This window comes from Colossoma macropomum, unplaced genomic scaffold (genome assembly GCF_904425465.1).
Source record: "Colossoma macropomum unplaced genomic scaffold, Colossoma_macropomum, whole genome shotgun sequence".
Lineage (NCBI taxonomy): Eukaryota > Metazoa > Chordata > Actinopteri > Characiformes > Serrasalmidae > Colossoma > Colossoma macropomum.
In genome coordinates this window covers 12064973-12084833 of record NW_023494804.1, presented here as the reverse complement: position 1 = coordinate 12084833, position 19861 = coordinate 12064973, and the positions used below count along the sequence as shown (strand labels likewise).

Genomic DNA, 19861 nt, shown 5'->3' with positions numbered 1-19861 from the left:
ATGAACAGGGCAAAAATGGCTAATAAAGTTACTATTGGATCAAGCAAGTTTTTACACCAGAAAATCAATGTAAACATGACAATATGAATTATCAGCGCAGTTACAGTGCAGAGCTATGGAGTACTGCTCCCAGTGTGCTTTAAACTGATCCTACATGCAGTCCAAGATGGTCCATATAGCTGGAAGAACACTGAGGGGGGACATCTGTAAATAGAAAGTAGCTAGACTGTGACTGAAATAACATACGCCTATACATTCAAGGGCCACGTACACCTTCAAGGAAAGCAGACTAAAATACTGTGGTTTGTCTATTTGAAAGTCAAGAGTAGGAATGTTCAAAAAAGGAAAAAAAGGTGTATACTATGTTGATTCTAAAATGAAAAAGAACCAGCCAAAAGTGTTTTATTTATTTTTGCTTAAGAGAGGAATGCGACAAGATGTGCACTGATCAAGTCCTATTGATCAAAACATGGATGAAGCAGCAGGATAGGATTAAATGAGAAAAAAAAAACTGTTTGTAATGGCTGCTGGCATAACTCCTGTTCATCCTTACAGTATTAGGCCACTTACTGAACAGAAGGTTATTTAGGCCCCTTTACTCAATCCTGCTGAGCTCTATTGAGACCCTTTGAAAGAAGAAAATAAAGAGAAAAAGAGGCAGGAATATGGGAGATAAGAGTTCCTTTATAGAGACTAACTGGGCAATCGATGGATGCTCGTAATCTCCATTGTGCCTCACAGAGGTATTCGCAGGACAATTAAATCTCTCCTCTAGAGCCCGGCAGCTCTTTGATGAAGCTAGCCCAAGACTTCTAGATTCAAACTGAATGCTGTGAGGTAATCTGATATCACTCAGGAAATGTGTGATCCAAACCCTAAAGATTACAGGTAGAGGCAGTTTTCATTCTAAACTGCATCATGAAAGTAAGGCTGGACAACAGCATGAAATGCTAAAACCAGATTTTCTCAAATCTTTTCAGATTTATATGTGTACATGAAGCATGTGATCACTGGAATACCTGATTTTATAAAACATTCAAATGTTGCTCCTAGAACTAAACATACATGCTTCTTACTGCTCCTTTAATTTAAATGAATGCCACATAGATACAATGAATTTAGGAAGATGACAGCAAACAATTATGAAGTGAAGCAGTAATAAAATGTCATTTTTAATGTAAGTGTTCGCTTTCATGTCAAACGTAGCCTCTGCTACTAGTAGCCAAGGCAGAGATCTTCACGTGTGTGCAGATTTACTGTAAACACTCAGGCTAGATTTTCTAAAGGGCCACATACTGACATCTACTGGGGATACACAGAACAGCATATAACCTTGTTACAGAGGATGTAGATGACCAAGACAAGGTGGTACATTATTTTACTGGGCCACAGACATAGAACACACCCTAAATAGAAAACATTGTTGCAGTATGCATGTACAAAAACAATTTAAGAAAAGAAAGACTAGGCTGGACCTAGATCTGTAGGTTATGTTTATTTTGATAAAAGCCTTGGAGCCTAAATCTGAAAAGAAAAACAGCCAATATAAACATTACACTTCTCCAGATTGAGAAAGCATTTTTCTAACCTTTTTGTTGCAGTAAATCACATAACTATCGAATTCTGACAAGTAGGGATTTGCCCACTTTTTTCTTTGAATATTGTGACCCCACATCCAATGAGACTGGCTGTTCTATAGTAAAAAACTGATCTAAACCCATGCATCATCAAGTCTACTTGTTACAGTTGTAGAATGTAATGTAAACGTTAGTTTCACAGTCCCATTAAGTATTTTTAAAGATATAACTGAAATAATTGTTTTCCCAACTGTTGTCTTTATTCTATGCACATATTTACTATACTTTTATAGTTTTCATTAATCTCCTTATTCTTTCATACTCTTCTATTATTTAGTTTTTTATTTATTCTCCCCCTAGCTATTGTATTTTACATGATTTTGACAAGCAAAATAAGAGAGAATGTCAACAAATGAACAAGACATTCTTCAAAGAAGGGAAATGCATTTGATTTATTTGCATATATTAGAGAGAAATGATTGATATTTTACAAAACAGTAAGCTGTGTGCATGCATATGTGATGACATTTACTCATACTGTCATTACATACTCATCGAAGACATACAAAAATCAAAGACAAAATCAATGATCTTTTCAAACTCATGTTGCTAGCAAAATAATTGTTTTGATACAAAATATCTTTATTTGCACTGTGCTTCCTATATAGCACTGGAATATAAAACTAAATAGTTTTCCAACTGGCTTTAGTATTCGTATGAACAGACAACAAATCCGTCCTATACAGAATATAAAGAATGTCAGCCCTTGTCAGTTACAAAAATCACTTTAGGTTGCAATGCATCATTCATCTACATTTATTGGTGAATAAAGAAGGCTTAAGTTTGTAGGAATCTTTAATCATCAAACATTCCTATTTGATGGTATACAGATTTATCTTAGCTCTTTGGCTAACCATTAGAGTCACTACAACTCATGATCCTATCCTTGCTGAGAGGGTTAATGAGCATGTTCAAATATTATGTATTGCTACATCTTGCAAGCAAAATGAATGTATATTCATGAGAAAAGCCCCAAATCTGGGCCAAGGCCACACTTTGCCAGACACAGAATGCAGGAAAAAGGCACACATTTTTGAGCAGTGAAACACATACACTTTGTATTACTAAAATATGTCTTGGCAATAGCCATTCGTCTTTTAACCTGGGCATATTTAGCGATGGTAGAAACAAAAGAGGGGATCTCTTTAGGAACTCTAAATCTTTACATAGTCTTGTGTTTAAAGAAATTCAAAACTTAAGTTTACTGAGTCATCACATACTGGATTAGCTCACTCGCTTTAGAATTATTTGCACTTCTGAAAACAATAATACTGATTAAATGTGTCTTATTCTTGTGCATAAGTGGCGAAGCACTGCAAGTGACCGCCAGAAAATAAAGCTTTAAAAGTGAAAATGTTCACATTGTTTTCAATACCTTTTGGGAAAGCACATGCATGTGTGTAAGTGCGTGAGTGGTTTCAAAACTTTGAATCTGATCGAAGCAACTGATTCATTTTGCTCAAACAGTTCAAATGATTCAGAATGCGTATCATTAGGATATTCAACTATGTTAAAATCAACTTTCAACCTCTCCATGCCAAAAATTCAATTTGCATTAAAAGAAGCTAACCATTGTGCATGCTGCAGTGATATGCATGTTCTTCTTCTATTTTTCTTTTCAAATTAACTGTTAAGTTTGTCATTACTTACAGAAAATGTGAAGCTGGCATGTCAAATGTGCACACATTCCAATAAGCAAATAGGAAAAATGATAAATTCTAAGTTGCGTGTGTGAAGCCAGCACAACAGGAACTGAACTTTGGTTCCCCATTTGATCTGAATCTACATTCACTGTTACAAATTTCTTCAGCTAATCCTACCATATTCATATGACAGTAGTATATCCAGCTACCAAAAGTATGAAATATTGGGTGTTAATAAGTAGTAGCATTTTTAAAACCTCCCACAGATTAACAATCAATAAACCTGAATGTTCTTCAGAACTAGGCACTTAAGGCGAAAACAAATGTTCTGTTTTCCCAAATGACATTTTACATACGTATTGGTCATATGTAATAAAATACACAGAATTTGGGAACTGTGAATTGGAGAACCACAACAGCCAAACAAAGCCACAAAATCTTTACAGTCTTGCTATAGTATACTATCTGGTAATGCTGGGTCCAGCATACTGGCTTTGAGTCTGCTGAAGAAGCTCTGTGATTGCTAGAAGTTTTTTCAACACATGCTGGAGAGAGAGAGAGAGAGAAAGGAAAAATAAGTACAGCCAACAAAACATCTGAAAAAAAAGCATAGCATGAAAGTGAAATTCATTCATTACATAAACAGCATTAAAAGCTGAGGGTAAAAAGAAACATTTAAATACTGAGTTTTCAATACTTGGTAGACAGAATCAAATACATTGTGCAAATTCATTTTTTATGTAAGCAAAACTATTTGCATTACTTTAATCAGTCCATTATCGATCAGTAACAATTCAGTTGCCAAGTTGTTCTGAAAGCTTTATGAATACATTTGACCCATTTTCACGTTCTGTTTACAGGCAATGGACAGTACCATGACATTTAATCAATTTATATGAGATTTGCTTGCCAAGACATAGCTGCTTAGCAGGCAACCCTCTGTGCTAACAAAGAGCCAAGTTCATTCACGCTTATTAATAATGAAAACACTACAGACCAGCTTCTTTGAATAAACAATTTTCCTAAATAAGTTTCTTGAAAACAATCTGGCATTTATTGAGTATGACATTTCTTGTTTGTTGCATCACAACTTCAGCATCACAACCTGCTCTCCTGTTCAGATTTAACATTAAACAGTACACTATACAAACCATTTTTCCAATGTTTTTGTGATTTTTGTTTCTTTGACATCTCTGTTTCATTTAAAGCCCTGTAAATAAAAATATCTGTAAATAAAAACAGTACCCTTTGAAGCAATTGGCATCATTGGTAAAGATTCGCAAAGAAGATCCTGAAAATTAGTTACTGTTGAATTTTTTTTTCTTTTTTGATAGTGTATAAATCTGGCATGATGCACAAGCCAAACTTATCTGTCAACAAGAGAAAGATCAGCAAACACATAAATGAAATTAGACCCAAGGCTGGCAATATTAAAAAATATCCAATATTAATGCAATAATTAAAAGTTTAAACAAAATAGTTTTAACAGAAGATACTGTTAAATGGTCATGCAGAAAAGGTTTTTCCTCTCTAAGTATGCTGATGAATATTTTACATTACAGAACTTTTTCCTTTCAAGAATTCTGGAAATCTTGCTAACATACATGTAATTATGGACTCCGGAAAAACAGCAAGCCATTTTCTTAAGATTAAAGGCAGTTATTTTGTATCTCCTAGAACACTGATCCAAATCATTCCTTCACTCCTTATGAAAATTGCAATCCTCTAACTTGAGGGTGCCAATAATTCTGCAGGGTAATGTAAATACATTTCTAAGAACATTTGGACAATCTACACAATACAGTATACTAGTTTTGTTCGTACAGGCATTTGGGTGTTCACCAAAAAGTAAAAAAAATAAATAAATAAAAAATCAACTACACTGAAGGAAAAAGTGATTTATGGTGATTCATACTGCTGAACAGTCGATGCGCCATACCTGATGTACACCCCTCTCATTGCTGAGGATACGCAGCTCATCCGAATGGCTCACACAGAGATCATGGAGGGCAGCTAGGTCCCGGGCCAGGTGAGTGCTGAAGTGCTCCGTAGTGGTAGGGAGCTCAGGAACATTCTGAAAAGTTTAAGAATGCAATCATATTTCAGAAAAGAGATATGGAAATCACTTTATCTTTACAGTTTTCACGTTTTTGCAAATTAAATTGATGTTTCCTAAGCATGTCTGAGACCAGAAGAAAGAAAAAAAGAAGATTTTTTAAAGCACAAAGGTAGACAAACCCCTAGCTCGTCCAAAAACATGATCATTCTGTGTTTGTTACTCTTGATGAATGAATTTACTCCCTCCATGTATGGCTCCTAACAGGTAAGGAGGGGAAAAAAAAAAGAAAACACCATGAATCTCAAAAAGCTTAACGTCCAGCAGACAAAGGAAGAAGTATCATCACAGTTTAACTTTACCTTGGTGCCAAATTCCACCAGGTTGGCTAGATTCTGTACTGCTTTGGCTACCAAAGTGAGTGTACGAGAGGCTGTAGGGGAAGGTGGGTCTAAAAAACAGATTTTATGCTGGCCATTTTATTTTTCAAGGCGTTTTGCAGCTTGTGCTTTAGCATGCCTGGCTGAAGGATTTTTAATCAATGTATGAACTTTTTTTGTCATGCTCTCATAAGTTAGGTTAGACTTAGTGTTAGGCAGTATCCCCTTTATTAATTCCAACCGTCTCCAAACATTACTGCATTTTACGGTATTACCAGGGTGTCGGTGGAGGTAGAGGGGTGGGAGAACGGGGAACTTAAGATGCTTTTTGTTGTCTCAGCTAACATTATTTTAAAATAAAAAAAGTAGTTCACTTTACATGGTTAACAAATAAGTGAACACAGTGAAATCAGACATGTTCTGTGGCATATGCAGAGAACCTGTGGTTCTGATACTTGTAGCTGCTTGTCATGGCTGAACTGCTATCATGCTTAGTTTTTCTGAGTTTTCCTTTTTCTGTTAGCGTGACCTACTGTGGAGCTCCCACACCAGCAATCAGTGAGCCCTCTATAATATAAATCGGTGGAATGTGTTTATTTATCCATTCCGACATGGAACAGGAAACTGACTCATCACATTTTTACATATCGTGGTTTACCATGTTACCATCACACCAGCCAACCGCAGTTAAACTTGTCCTATACTATACTGTATTATACACCTTGACTACTTGAAAAGCCAAGCTTCAAGTAAAACAGTAATGCTGCCGTCCGTCCCCTCACTTCTGTCAGTCATCAAATACTCAAAGAGACGTAACAATTTGCATCACAAGAAATGTGTTCATATCCCCCCGCAAGAGGTGAGTGCTGCCCCACAATGTGAATTTGACACTTGTTCAATCCATCTAAGCAAGGTGCATGCTATCTGCCTAAAAGTGTGACAATGTGTGTGACAAAGAAGTGTTACCTCACAAGACTGCTTGCATTCCATAATCTTTAAGATTGTGTCTTTAAGAGCGTGGTGAACAAAAGGAGTTGCCGCAGCTTTCATGTACTGCTCCATAAGAGTGCTGGCCAGGGTCGTGGAACAAAAGAGTGTAGTAGCTTCATCTGGCGGAAAAGGTCAATCATTTTCAAAGGATTTGGTTTCTTTTTCACAGATGCAAAATTCAACATGAACTGCTCAATATTAAGTCATCAGTATGACAAGTACCCTCCATGCTGATTTCCCTGCTGTTAAGTGCCCTTAGCTGGGCTTCAAGTCTCTCATGTCTGAATATCCTGAGTAGAATACTAGCCAGAAAAGTGCGGTCCTGTCCACAGACATTTGCTAATGCATTTATGACATGAAACTCCTTCAGCAGAATCAGCTGTAAACAACAAGAGTAAGAGAGTACATGAAACTGCATTAAAAACATACTTAAAAAGCCTAAGTGGATGCATTATTGTGCTTCAGAAAAAAAAAAAATGACTGATGACCAAAAATGATCAACACTGTAAAGAAAACTCCCTGAATAACTGTTGCTGAAACTTACCACCACTAACACACTTGCAATAAAATACTGTGAACAATAACCAGTGGCTACACACAAACCATGCTATAATGTCAAAATGCTGGAGTAGAAACAAACTCTTTTTTCCCCAAGTTTGGAATCAGGGCTAAGATATTCTTGACATATTACATTGTATTTACAATGCAGAAGTAAAGCGCACCATTCTGCTGTGATCACCCTCCTTGGCACCAGTGTGACACCTATTAGATGAAACATTTTAGTTGATCCCATGAGTACGCAATATTTAAGGTTTCGGTCAAACGGCTGTTTGAGCCTGTGCCACTGTCCAAATAATGTACGATGCTTTGAAATTAATGTATGAGACACTAATGACAACTAGTGTTTGCTCACTTAAAATGTACAAGCTAATATAACCATTTGCATTACCTCTCTGAACTCACTATAAACCACTTCAGGCATGATCTTCTCCATAGAGTACCGTACTCTGACCCGCAGTGAGCCAGCTTCGATACCCTTTAGAGGTACATGTGAGGTCAGAGGAAACCACTCATCAATCATTTGGCCCTTCTGCAATCTAAATAGCTGGCATCGCATGAATACTGCAAAGGAGTCAAAAGTGAGAACTTCCAACAATCATAAAGTAATTATTTACATTTTATTAATGAAAAAATTAAGGTGTGAAAATTAGGCTCCTCACAGAGATCTAAAAGCATTGATGTTCTTTAAGAAAGAGATACAGAACATTAATACAGATAAGTATTGTTTATCACAGGACATTGTGAAATGTCAAGTGAGAAGTGGCACACTAACAGATATCACTCTCTTTGCTCTTTTTCGTCTTATTGCTTAGAGTGATTTCAAATCTGTTGATGTCACCTGACAAGTCACTGAGGGAATAAATTAGAGAAATACAATGCATGTCAGCGACATGTACAAGTTCAGACAGAAAAAAAACGTATTTTACAAAAAATGTACTTGTCTAAACTTAACACTTGGAAGGACAAGACTTACTCAAAGATGAACTCCTCAGTCCAAACAGGGTTCTGGCCCTCTCTGGGATGGGTCTTCGCAACTTGAATACTGTTTAGGTAGACGTTGCAGTAGGCATTTGTAAAATGTTTACTGGGCAGTTTGTGAGCCTCTTCAACATGGAGAAGTAAACTGCTCACCTGAAAGCACAAAAAAAACAGATTAGCAAATACTGTTCACACACAATCAGCAAAATCAATATTTCATCCTCTTGGAATTATAAGGTTCTATCTGACATTTTTGTCAAAATTGAGTTGTTCACATATTCTTACTCTGTGATAACATTATGTGAGGTGTTTTTTTTGAGTTGTATGCATTTTTGGACTCAGACTTATCTAGAAAACAAAAAGGTCCTATCTCAAAAGTCAGACTCTAACATAGTTCTATAAGGTTCTATCTGTGAGCCAATCAGCACTTCAAATACACACGAGAACCAATCAGACTCTGCTTCTTTGTCATGTCGCCGCACTGTTCTGTGACTTTGGGAAAATGAGCACAGGAGTCAAAAATGAGAATGTCATGCAACGCGAAGTTTAAGAGAAACTTCAAGATGGAGGATTTCATTAATATCTCATGAAGGACAACAGTACGAATGACAGGCATGTTAAGTCTTTTTTAATCATTTTAGATCTTGATGAGTTTTATTTTCATTGTTAGCTACCGCGCCAGCCAGGTAACACTAGCTTGCTAATATTAGCCTGCCATCTAAAGCTAACATTAGGAGGCTAGCATTAAAGGATAGGTTTGGGTTTTTGAAGAAGGATCGTTCTAACAGTTACCTCTGTACTAATATATTAATGATTGCAGAATGATTGTAACATTAGATTTTATTGTAGCCTTTAGCTAGTCAATGCTACTAACTTTTTTTGTCTCTTTTTATTTATGTGATGACCCTGATCCCTGACATGGCAAATATGCTTTTTTTTTTCTCTCCAGGCTAGTGACAAAGTAGAGGTAGCAGAAAAACATGAAAACATGTTGCTGAAAATCCTGCTTCCTTGCAGTCCTTTAAAAATTCTAGTCTTAAATTGTATTAATATTAGACCTTAAAGGTAATTAATTAATGAGCATTTGAATTGATTGGTCTTTATTACATTCATCCAGCTTTTTTTCCTTCTTTCTCCCAAAATAAAACATTTTGGCTCATTAGATATAAAACAAATATCTCGTACCGCCTTTAGACTGACCGGCTACACTTACTTGCCGGGACAGTTCATTACAGTAGCTGGTTGCTGTGAAACCTAAAGAAAACTATAACTAATAGTTCCTACCTAAAACTGACCTCTGCACTAAACAAAACATTTAGCAATGACCTTTATACTTCAAGAGCAATGTCAAAAAATAAATTAATAAAAATAAATGTCATAAAAATGCCATAAAGAGGCGTAAAATTTCACTTTCTGATAATGTACACACTCTGCTACAACACTAATTTTATCTTTTAAAACAAATGATGAGTAACCTGTTTGTGTTCCTTTAAAATCGTTGCTTCTTTTCATGTTTTGCAAGATGGCACCTTATAATTCCAAGCAGAAAGTGAGTTCTTAAGATTAGAATATTCTGTCTGCATTTGACCTGTTCCAAAAAATCTAATTTACAAATCTGATGGCATTTTAATATTGTACATTTAGAATACATTTAGGTTGTCTGGCATTTTCATGTATGACACAGACTTGTTCCACATATCAGTTTTGCTATTTAGAATGCAAAATCTTTGAAGCTCAATATCTCCAAACTGCTCAAAATGCAGACAGAGTCTTATAATTCCAAGGGGACAATCTGACAACATACTTGGCGAAGGCGTTTGTTTGACGAAGACTGGGAAGGTTTCCTAAGGTTACTGCAGAAGGTTTGCAGACATTTCATCCAGTCCTAGAGAGAACAGAAATCAATTAAAAAATGCAAAAAGTTTTAAAGTGCTTATAAATGTGCAATATTTAATTAATTTCTCTTTTAGTATGTAGCATACCTGAGCTTGCTCAGGGGTCTGCCCTGCAAAGTAGAAGATATAGTGTTCCTCACTAAACAACTGCTCAAAAACTATTTGGAAACAGTTTGGCCAACAGAAAAAGATCAGTGTTTCACAATTGCTGTTAAAGTAGGTCATTTATACCCACTTCAATAACACAAGTTTAAAATTTTACCTGCTGAACATACTGTCGTGTACACCATACACAGAACATACGCACAGGTCAATTAGACTCTTTGGTTTGGTGGCTCGCTTTTCACTCTCAAAATATATGAGTTGAGAGTCATTCCCTTCCAGAATGAAGTAGAGATTCTTCCATCTTTTTCCTTTTCCTTTAAAATTAGACATACATCAGCTCATGAAAGTAGGTAACATATACTAAACAGTGGTAGAATTTAGCATTTTACGCCAGGTAAGGCTAAGGGCTGCACAATGTCAAAAAAATACATCAATTATAATGCTACACTCTGTGATTGCAAGGCCTTGGAATATAGTGAAAACACATGAATGTTGAATGAATGCATGTTGTAATAATGTGGCCTTCATTATTTTTACCAAAACAATTTGTTTACTAAATCATGTGTACATCTTGTTCTGTCAAACAAGAAAATCAGAAAATCTTACAATTCCCTGCATGAAAAATAGGTTTTATGACAAAATCTTATGGCAAACAACAACTTCATGTGATAACTTTCTGTGAAGTAGTTTTCAGAGCAGTGGTCTCCAACCCTAATCCTGGGCAGCCATCTTCCAGCAGAGCCTGTCACACCTGTTCCAGCTAATCATTCTTCCTGATTGGCTGGATCAAATGTATTAGACTTAAGTAACGGGTGGTGCAGTTTATTGGAAACAGGCCAGAACTCAACTCTGCAAGAAGGTAGTTCTCCAGGACCAGAGTTGGAGACCACTGTTTTAGAGGTATTAAATGCTTGAATACATGCTCTGAATTAATTTGTATACATCTTAATTACTTACTAAGCAGACATTTAGAAAAATCGGTGGAATTCTTCTTGCCAACATATGACATGTACTAATAAGCAAATGAAGGTCTATTTAAGGAGTATTAGAATATCAGAAGGCTACAGAAACTTTCCAACCATGGACAGCTTTTCAAATGTTGCAGTTACGGTGCTTAATAATTTTATATAACTTTGCTTTTCTTTACCATCTACAGTGCTACAAAGTTTTATTGAACAATTCTATGCTCAGAATAACTAATTCTAACAAAGAATATCTCCACCAGTTTGAATTGAAGTCCCTGTAGTTACTGAATAAGAAGTCTTAGTAGGTAATAAACCTGTGATTTTAAGGGGTTAACCTTTTTAAACTGCTGTTTAAATACCTTTGTTAAACAAAAGATACCCTTTCTTTACAATGTTTTTGTAGAATGCATCCTTTGTTTTTCGACGTAGAGTTTTGTAGATTTCTCTTCCCTCTGCAAAGTCAACAAGTATCTGCTCCTGGCACTGAAAAGAAATCACAGACAAAGACCAGAACTTAATTTATGCATTATAGATACTACAGAGTGGCAGTAATACACATTAAATCATATAAAACTAAATTCCTGGGACAACTCTTAACATGCTACTTACCTGGGCAGGTACAGCATCTTTCAGAACATAACCCTGAACAATCTGTTCTTTCCTATAATGCTCAACGATCATCCATACTGAAAAACAGAAAGAACAGGGTAGATAAAAAAAAGGGTGACACTTTATTTTGAGTGGTCCCTTTAGATGAAACAAACACACAGGGTTGGGTGAGGTTCATTGTTGCACAGTTAAAGTAACATATTAACAATACATCTACTCAATGTAAGTAATGTATCAACAGTATATCTACAAGATATTTAATTCAATGTATTCAGATGCTTCACTACTAGTCTGGAGATAACTGGTGCTGATTTTCATGTTCAAACAGTGCAGTGGATGCATAATCAACAGAATGTCCTTTCTTACAATGCATTATCTCACTTTTGCACTGCGATACCATGATGTGTATTGTTGCACTTCTATTACCCATGTTCACCTGTTATAGACACGACCTCCCATCATGAAGTTGTTGCTTGATGTTGGGCAGATTTTAAAGCACTGGATGTTTTTACTGGTGCGGAAAAAGAGAGAGTAATCTCCAGGTGTGCTGTCTGACAGTCTTACTAAAAAACTAGACACCTGTCCAACTGCAGAAAAAAGGTAATAAAACAAAAAGTATTAGTAAAAATGAACAAGTTATTTTTATTTTTGGCGTTAATAACAGTCATTCTCAGCTATGACTGACCTGTCTTGAGTAGAGTATAGGCCTCTTGCTTGGTTATCTTCCCATGATACCATCTGCATTATGGAAAGAAGCAGTTAAGGCAAGGCCACAAACCAAGAGACTAAGAATTAATGTCACAACATAAGCAATAGGATGCTGAACTCTCTCCCTACTTTGCCCCCCCCCCTTCTTCTTTTTGAATGACAGCAGTGTATGAAAGGTGCTATATAAATAAACTTGCCTTGCCTTGCCATAAGATTTGAGTAGCAATCACACTACCTTATATCACAGTTTTTAAGTCAACTAGGCATCTGCATAAATCAGTGCACCATGTGCATGTTCCTAGTAGGCTGAACTGAACACTGCAAGCAACATAGAACAAATGTAATCAAACATACATTTTTCTCATGAGGATCCTCTTCTCGTCCCTATTAATGAACAACATCAAAGACAATCACGAAACCAATGCAAAACAATATGTCCATACACAGATGATGATTTGTCTTTTTAACTCCTCCACTTTTAGTACGTACCACTTCTTTTACTAAATTTTTCACAATAAGGCCTTGCTCATCAGTTCGGACATTTGTCACCCACATCCAGCCATCTTCATCTTTGTTGTGAACTATAAACATATCTCCTTTCAGAAAACTGTAGAGTACAACACCTTAAATGAGTATTGATAATATCACCATCAAAGCTAAACCATAGAAAACTCTTAGAGCTCAGGTACCACTGAAGTGACTCAGCAAACCATAACTGAGCTCATCAGTTTCAGTTTTTGTGTATGGGAGAATGGCTTGCACCCTTCGCCGATCCTCAACAGGCTTTGCATCAGAAAAACAGGTAATAATATTAAAAATTAATACAACTTTTTTGTAATTTGTTGGCAGCTTCCAATGGTTAACTTAAAAAAGCACAGAGAGACTTCTATTTACTCTTCTGTAAGGAGGTTCTATTACCTCTGGGGGAGCCACAGGTGAAAGAAGCTTTTCTCCTTTCAGCAGACAGGAGACATAACTGTAATAACCAATCAAGTCTGACAAGGAGGAAAAATGACACCCTCCAATACAGTAGTCTCCACACATGGCAATGATCCTGCAGACATAATTAACAAATTGATGGTTTGGCTATATTTCGAATTGGTTGATGGCCTACAATTTAAGGAACTAAACTTTCTTGCACAGAAACACACCTGAAGTGGTTGACAGTACTAGTCACGCTAAGGAAAGACAGCACAAAAGAGCCAGGCCGACGATCACTCTCCCTGATGAGGTAGCCGCCTGGTGTTTGAGCCTGGTGCAAGCGTTCCTCTGCTATTGTCCTGTCCAGCTTCCCATGATACCACCTGAAAGGTTACACACTCCCATAACAACTACTCAACAACAAATACAGAGGAGCTAAGGTTAACAAGCGCTTTGGTACTGGTACTTTCTAAAATGAAGTCAAACAACATCCCACTTGAAACACTACACTGCACAAATTTTCTTCAGTATGTGTATTTGCATACTTGCTAGGGTTGAGGACGAAAACCCAAGTCCTGTCTCAAATCATCATCTACAGCGCCCATCTTTGCTGAAAATGCCAACTCACTGATTAGGAGGCGGTGCAGTAAGTGGAAAAGTTACTTCCTCCTCTTCATATTCCTGACCGTCCAGAGCATCATTTTCTTCGATCCCCATATATGGCGGAAGGCGGCTGAGGAAAAAAATGAGCATACAAGTGTACCTGTGGACTTAGGTATGTTGATATCTAGTTGGCCGTTCCTTCTTTTTGAGATGGCAATGATATGCTTGCATCTTCAAACAGACCATGCCCCATGGTACCAGCACTGGCAATTCCTGTTGTGGCCCATATGTCCGCTCCCGGTTTTGGATCTCCTCCAACAACCGAATACAACGTCAACTCTGGAGCCGTTTCACGTGATATGCCTGGGGAGATGTTAACTTGGGGAGCAGGGCCCAAGTCCATCCTCGGATAGGCCGAGAACCATACTGTATCCATGCCACTTTTACCACCTCTCCGTGTCGCTGCCGAGGCAGAGTCGGGCTCCTCATTGCCATCATTTTCTCTTTTGGAAAGCAGAAGAATGGCCAGGGTTAGGCTTGACCGAGTGCAGTCACACCGAGGGCATTCTTTCCCCCTTCAGATCCACCTCTGCAAGTTTATGCTGTAAAGAGATAACTTGAAAGTTATATAGGTTACAACTTTTCCACTTCTTAAACTGAGACTTATGACACTCGACAAACAGCTAGTTAGCTAGCCAAGCCAACTAGCAAGCTAAATATCTTGATAATTGCTAGTGCACTTCCTAGCCATGTAGGTAGCGGGCTAGCTAGTTAGTTTAGCTATATTAGTTAGCGAAGTAAATCAAGAATAAGGTTAAATTAATTCAGGCTTTACTTTCTTTTATATCCCAAGTTAATGGATATTTTCAAAGGAGGGGAATAAAAAGCTGCCTGGCTAGCTAGCTAGCTATATTAGCTAGTGAAGTAAATCAAGCATAAGGGTAATTTAATTCAGTCTTCACTTTCTTTTATATCCCAAGTTAATGGGTATTTTGAAAGGAGGGGAATAAAAAGCTGCCTAGCTAGCGTTAGCTAACTACCTCAGTTACACGCCCATTTACCAGTGCGTTAGGGCGAACTTAATGTAAAGTAGTTCACGCCACAACACAGATTCAATTTCTCGGGTAAACAACAAGCAATAGGACAACTAACTTTAATCAAATACCTGTATCAATGTGGTTAGCATTTCCAACTAAGTAGGTACTTAACCTCTACCGACTAAAACAATCCAATGCGCACAGGTAGTTAAGAACAAAATATGTTAGCTAATATGCTAGTTTGTTACGCTATGTAGCTAGCTCGATTGCTTTAACCAAGTCCATCTGTGTCCCCAGGTTTCTCCCAAAAGTCCCACGCTGATTTGTCGTCGAGCGTTCCTGTTTGGTATGAGGCAGGCATATAAACGCGAGTCCTATTTACATTAACTTTTTTATAACCTACGTAACTTCATAATCGATGTCTAAAGCACATCTTTGGCTGCATCGCTGGCTCGACAATCTCTCATACACCACTAACCCTCACCTCACTAGAAAAATGCCCCTCCTTGCTTCACCCCTCCGCACTTCTTGACCGCTTGCTCGGCCCACACTAGCTTCAGCAGACCTATTGCAATTAAAAATGTTCTACTCATAGGCATGCCTTGTGATACAATTTCGCATACATTAAAGACTTTGAAGTATTAAAAATGATTAACAGTCCCGTCCAGTTAAGTGTAATAACCCAATTTTCTGTAAAATGGTAATTACATTTAAGAAATTATTATTTTTTTAAGCACAGATCTGGTTCTCAAAGTGCTGAGTGTGCCGCTCAGTTACTTTAACATAACTTTGTTTGAGTGTTTGTTTTCGGGCACTATTCAGTGCTTGCACTAAAATAAATACAATCCGAACTACCTACTATTTTAGTCATAGCGACTGCAAGAGAAACTACAAAAACAAATTAATTAGTGTGTTCTAGAGATCCTAAGAAAGGCGTCTAATAATAGTCATGCAATATGCGGCGGTGTGAATGCGCCATTCTTTCTGCCGTTGGGGCACTGCTGCGAGGAAGTGGTATGAGCGAAGTTGGGAGCCCTCTTGTTGGGATTGCCGTGTGCACGCCTCTTGTGGGTTTTACGATATTCTATCAGTTTGAACTTCTGCTCCATGGCGGCACATTCATTTGTTAGGTGTGAACGCAAGTGGGTTAGAGTAGCTGTAACGCTCCATTCAGCACAATACTGGTGCAGAAGCCCCCTTGCTGTGAATTCAGGGAGAAATTTGCAGAACTTCTGTACCAGTTATTCTTGAGAACAGTGCATACACTGTACTTTCTTGAATGATAAAGCTTTTCAATGAAAATGAATCATTAACGTTAGAAACAAAGGCATACCATTATTTGAGTAAGAATCGTATTTGGCAATGTCATTATAGAAGACTGAAGCCAAATGGTGCATCATTCACGATGGAAAAATGACAATAGCATCAAAAAGCTGCCCAAACACGTGCTTCCCTGATGAGAGCTTACTTTGATATCCAGCTAAAGAATTGTGTAGTAAATCACAACCCTGGACTACTCTCTGCTCTGCAAATGTGCACCTATCAGGCATAACAGTATGACCACCTCCTTGTTTCTACGCTCATTGTCCATTTTATCAGCTCCACTTACTATACAGGTGCACTTTGCAGTTCTACAATTACAGACTGTAGTCCATCTGTTTCTCTGCATACTTTGTTAGCCCCCTTTTACCCTGTTCTACAGTGGTCAGGACCCCCATGGACCCTCACAGAGCAGGTACGATTTGGGTGGTGGATCATTCTCAGCACTGTAGTAACACTGATGTGGTGGTGGTGTGTTAGTGTGTGTTGTGCCAGTACGAGTGGATCAGACACAGCAGTGCTGCTGGAGTTTTTAAACACCTCAGTGTCACTGCTGGACTGAGAATAGTCCACCAACCAAAAATATCCAGCCAACAGCGTCCTGTGACCACTGATGAAGAACTAGAGGATGAAATAGTACCTGCTCTGTGAGGGTCTATAGGGGTCCTGACCACTGAAGAACAGGGTGAAAGAGGGCTAACAGAGAAACAGATGGACTACAGTCTGTAATTGTAGACCTGCAAAGTGCACCTGTATAGTAAGTGGAGCTGATAAAATGGACAATAAGTGTAGAAACAAGGAGGTGGTCATAATGTTATGCCCGATCGGTGTATTTTCCATGTTACAAACTCAACTGATCCACTAATCAGCTGATTAACAAGCACTTCTTGAGTTGAAGTGGGTCAGTTCAAGCAGAGAAAACATTAAAATGCTCAGGGTACTCCAAGACCAGGTTTGGGAACCTGTGGTGGAGATAAATAACACCATGACATTAAGTGTGCTTAATTCTCAGTACATTTGTTCAGCATTCAAAAAAAATATTTGAATATGTACTTTTGCCCATGAAGTGCTTTTTTTGTGGTAGGGGAATGATCTTGAAGAGGGAATGTGCAAAATATTTATACATGTCCTGGAACATCAAGACAACAATAAATTATTGCAGTCTACTCCTGAGGTGGAGAAGCTAGGTGGGGGCAATATGACAGTATTTTATCATACTGTGAACTTTTTTTAATGTGGGACTGTTGGTTGCTTTTTTAAGTGATAGCAGTCAGTCAAGTGGGTTCTGAATCAAGACAGTGCCATTCCTCTGAACCCAACAAGATTTTCTATATTACACCACAAGCAATCTATTGTCCGTAGTATGTTCTTGACTATCTCATTCCTATAGCCCCATCATCACCTATCCCAAAGTGCTTATTAAATTTATTAAATTTGCATGAATGTATTTTGTCATTGAGTAAGCATTGATTGATTAAAGAAAATGTATGGATTGGTCTGTAATCTAATTAACCATTAGGATTTAAGCTGAGGATGACACGCAACGGACTATGTCCACCAACTGAGCTACTCAGGTGAATCACTAGATGGAGACATTTTCATGCTGTAAATAGACTCTTACATTAAGCAGACAAATCAGTTCTGCCTATGTTGGGCTAACAAGCTGAGATACTGCTTATGACCAGTTTTTTTTTTTTGTTTGTTTGTTTTTTGGTTTTTTTTTGTTTTTTTTGTAATTGATTTTTGGACCACAGCTGTACTCAGTAGTTAGCTGAGTGGTTGTTGTATGTCTTGAGTCATATCAGTGTCCAGTGTGCTCTTTCCTAAATAACCCTTTTCTGACAAGAGAATGGGGCTACCACAATTTTCGTTATTATTATTTGTGATGCCATAAACAAATAAGTATGTGTAAGCATTAACAAACATATACTGGACTGTAGAATATTGGTGCTGTCTATCAACAAAAAATGATAAAATTTGCTAAATTGTTTATCTAGTGATTTATGTGCTCAGGACTGTTGAATTGTGCTGTTGTGCAATAAACTATTTCTAATTATTGTCTAAACCCTATTAGGATGCCATTTCTCTAACACAAGACATTCTTTTCCTGAGAAAGAAGTGTTACAATTACTGTTCCTAAATTGACCCCTTAAATGATCAAAGTTTTATTACACACTAATATAACTTAAAAAATATCTCAGGGAGTTTGCATTGAAGTCCTTTTATTTACTGAACAATAAGCCTTAATATATAATAAGCCTGGGATTTTAAGGAGTCAAGTATGTTTGGCATCATTTTATTTGCAAAGATAACACTACCAATTTCCAAACACTGATTTCTAGGTTCTTACTTGCAGAGTCTCCACTTTAGTTCATCCCACACGTTTTTCAACAATCTCTACAGTATTGTGCAAGACACAAAGACCACTTGACAATTATTTTATTCACATTCAAAATGTCCATTAAGTACAAATTATTTATTTTTCAGGACATATTCTGAGGAGATTAGAGTATAACCTACTTGTAGAAAAATAGGTAAAAAAATAATTATTAGAAGATATAAAGTAAAAATGAGACTCCTAAAAACTGTGCAAGGCTTAAGAGACCACCAAAACTGTCACTGTCAGTTAAACAGTGCTTGAAGCTGTCATCCATGAGAGACAGGACAAAATCCACTCTTGCTTCAGATCTAAAAAAAATCCACAGATGCTTTTGTTTATCTTCCCACTGAGTGTTTCTTCTCAGCACTATTGATTTTAAAGAATGTGCAGCTGTCAAGAAGCTGTTAATGATAAAAGGAAATAGACACAAAAGAAGAAATCTAGACTAGAACACTGAAACTGTTTCATGAATTGATGAGTCTAAATTTGTAAATGGTCTCTGACTTGCACAACACTGTATGTGTTTTTATTATCATGCTTTTAGTGTTAAACTTTAATTAGACAATTCCCAATGATGGAAAAGCACCTCTTCTTTAACAACACTCTGTAAGCATTTGGGAACTGAGGAGACCAACTGCTGCAGTTTTGAAAGTGAAATATTTTCCCGTTCTTGCTTAACATAGGATGTAAGCTGCTCAACAGTTTTCCTTTGTCGTATTTTTCATTTCATAACGCCCCAAATGTTTTCAGTGGGTGACAGGTCTGGACTGCAGACAGGCCTTTTAATACTCTTTTAAGACTCTTTTTATATGGAGCAATGCTGTTGTAATACATGCAGAATGTGGTTTGACATTGTCTTGCTGAAATAAGCAAGGTCTTGCCTGAAAAAGACATCATCTATATGGCGTCACGCAGTCTTTCACAGAGTGGTGAACTCCTCTGCATCTTTACTTCTGAAAGACTCTGCCTCTCTGAGATTCCAAGCGCCAGAGTGGGAGACTGACTATATTCACAATCATGTTACTGACCTGTTGCCAATTACCTCCAGGTCTTTTTTTTACCATTACACAACT

General features: G+C 37.3%; 1 protein-coding gene across 1 annotated transcript; it reads right to left on the bottom strand.

The window, feature by feature from the left end:
• Nucleotides 1–2004: 2004 nt before the first annotated feature.
• rasa1b (RAS p21 protein activator (GTPase activating protein) 1b) lies at nt 2005–15601 on the bottom strand. The gene is given in 22 exon segments (XM_036595924.1): nt 2005–3825; nt 5220–5354; nt 5519–5596; nt 6683–6825; nt 6929–7085; nt 7656–7828; nt 8040–8116; nt 8241–8398; nt 10050–10130; nt 10228–10319; nt 10404–10559; nt 11570–11693; nt 11820–11879; nt 12237–12406; nt 12505–12558; nt 12881–12911; nt 13017–13150; nt 13244–13310; nt 13446–13581; nt 13679–13831; nt 14077–14653; nt 15217–15601. Coding segments are annotated over 21 exon segments (2388 nt in total). The 5' UTR covers nt 14202–14653; nt 15217–15601; the 3' UTR covers nt 2005–3741.
• Nucleotides 15602–19861: the final 4260 nt, after the last annotated feature.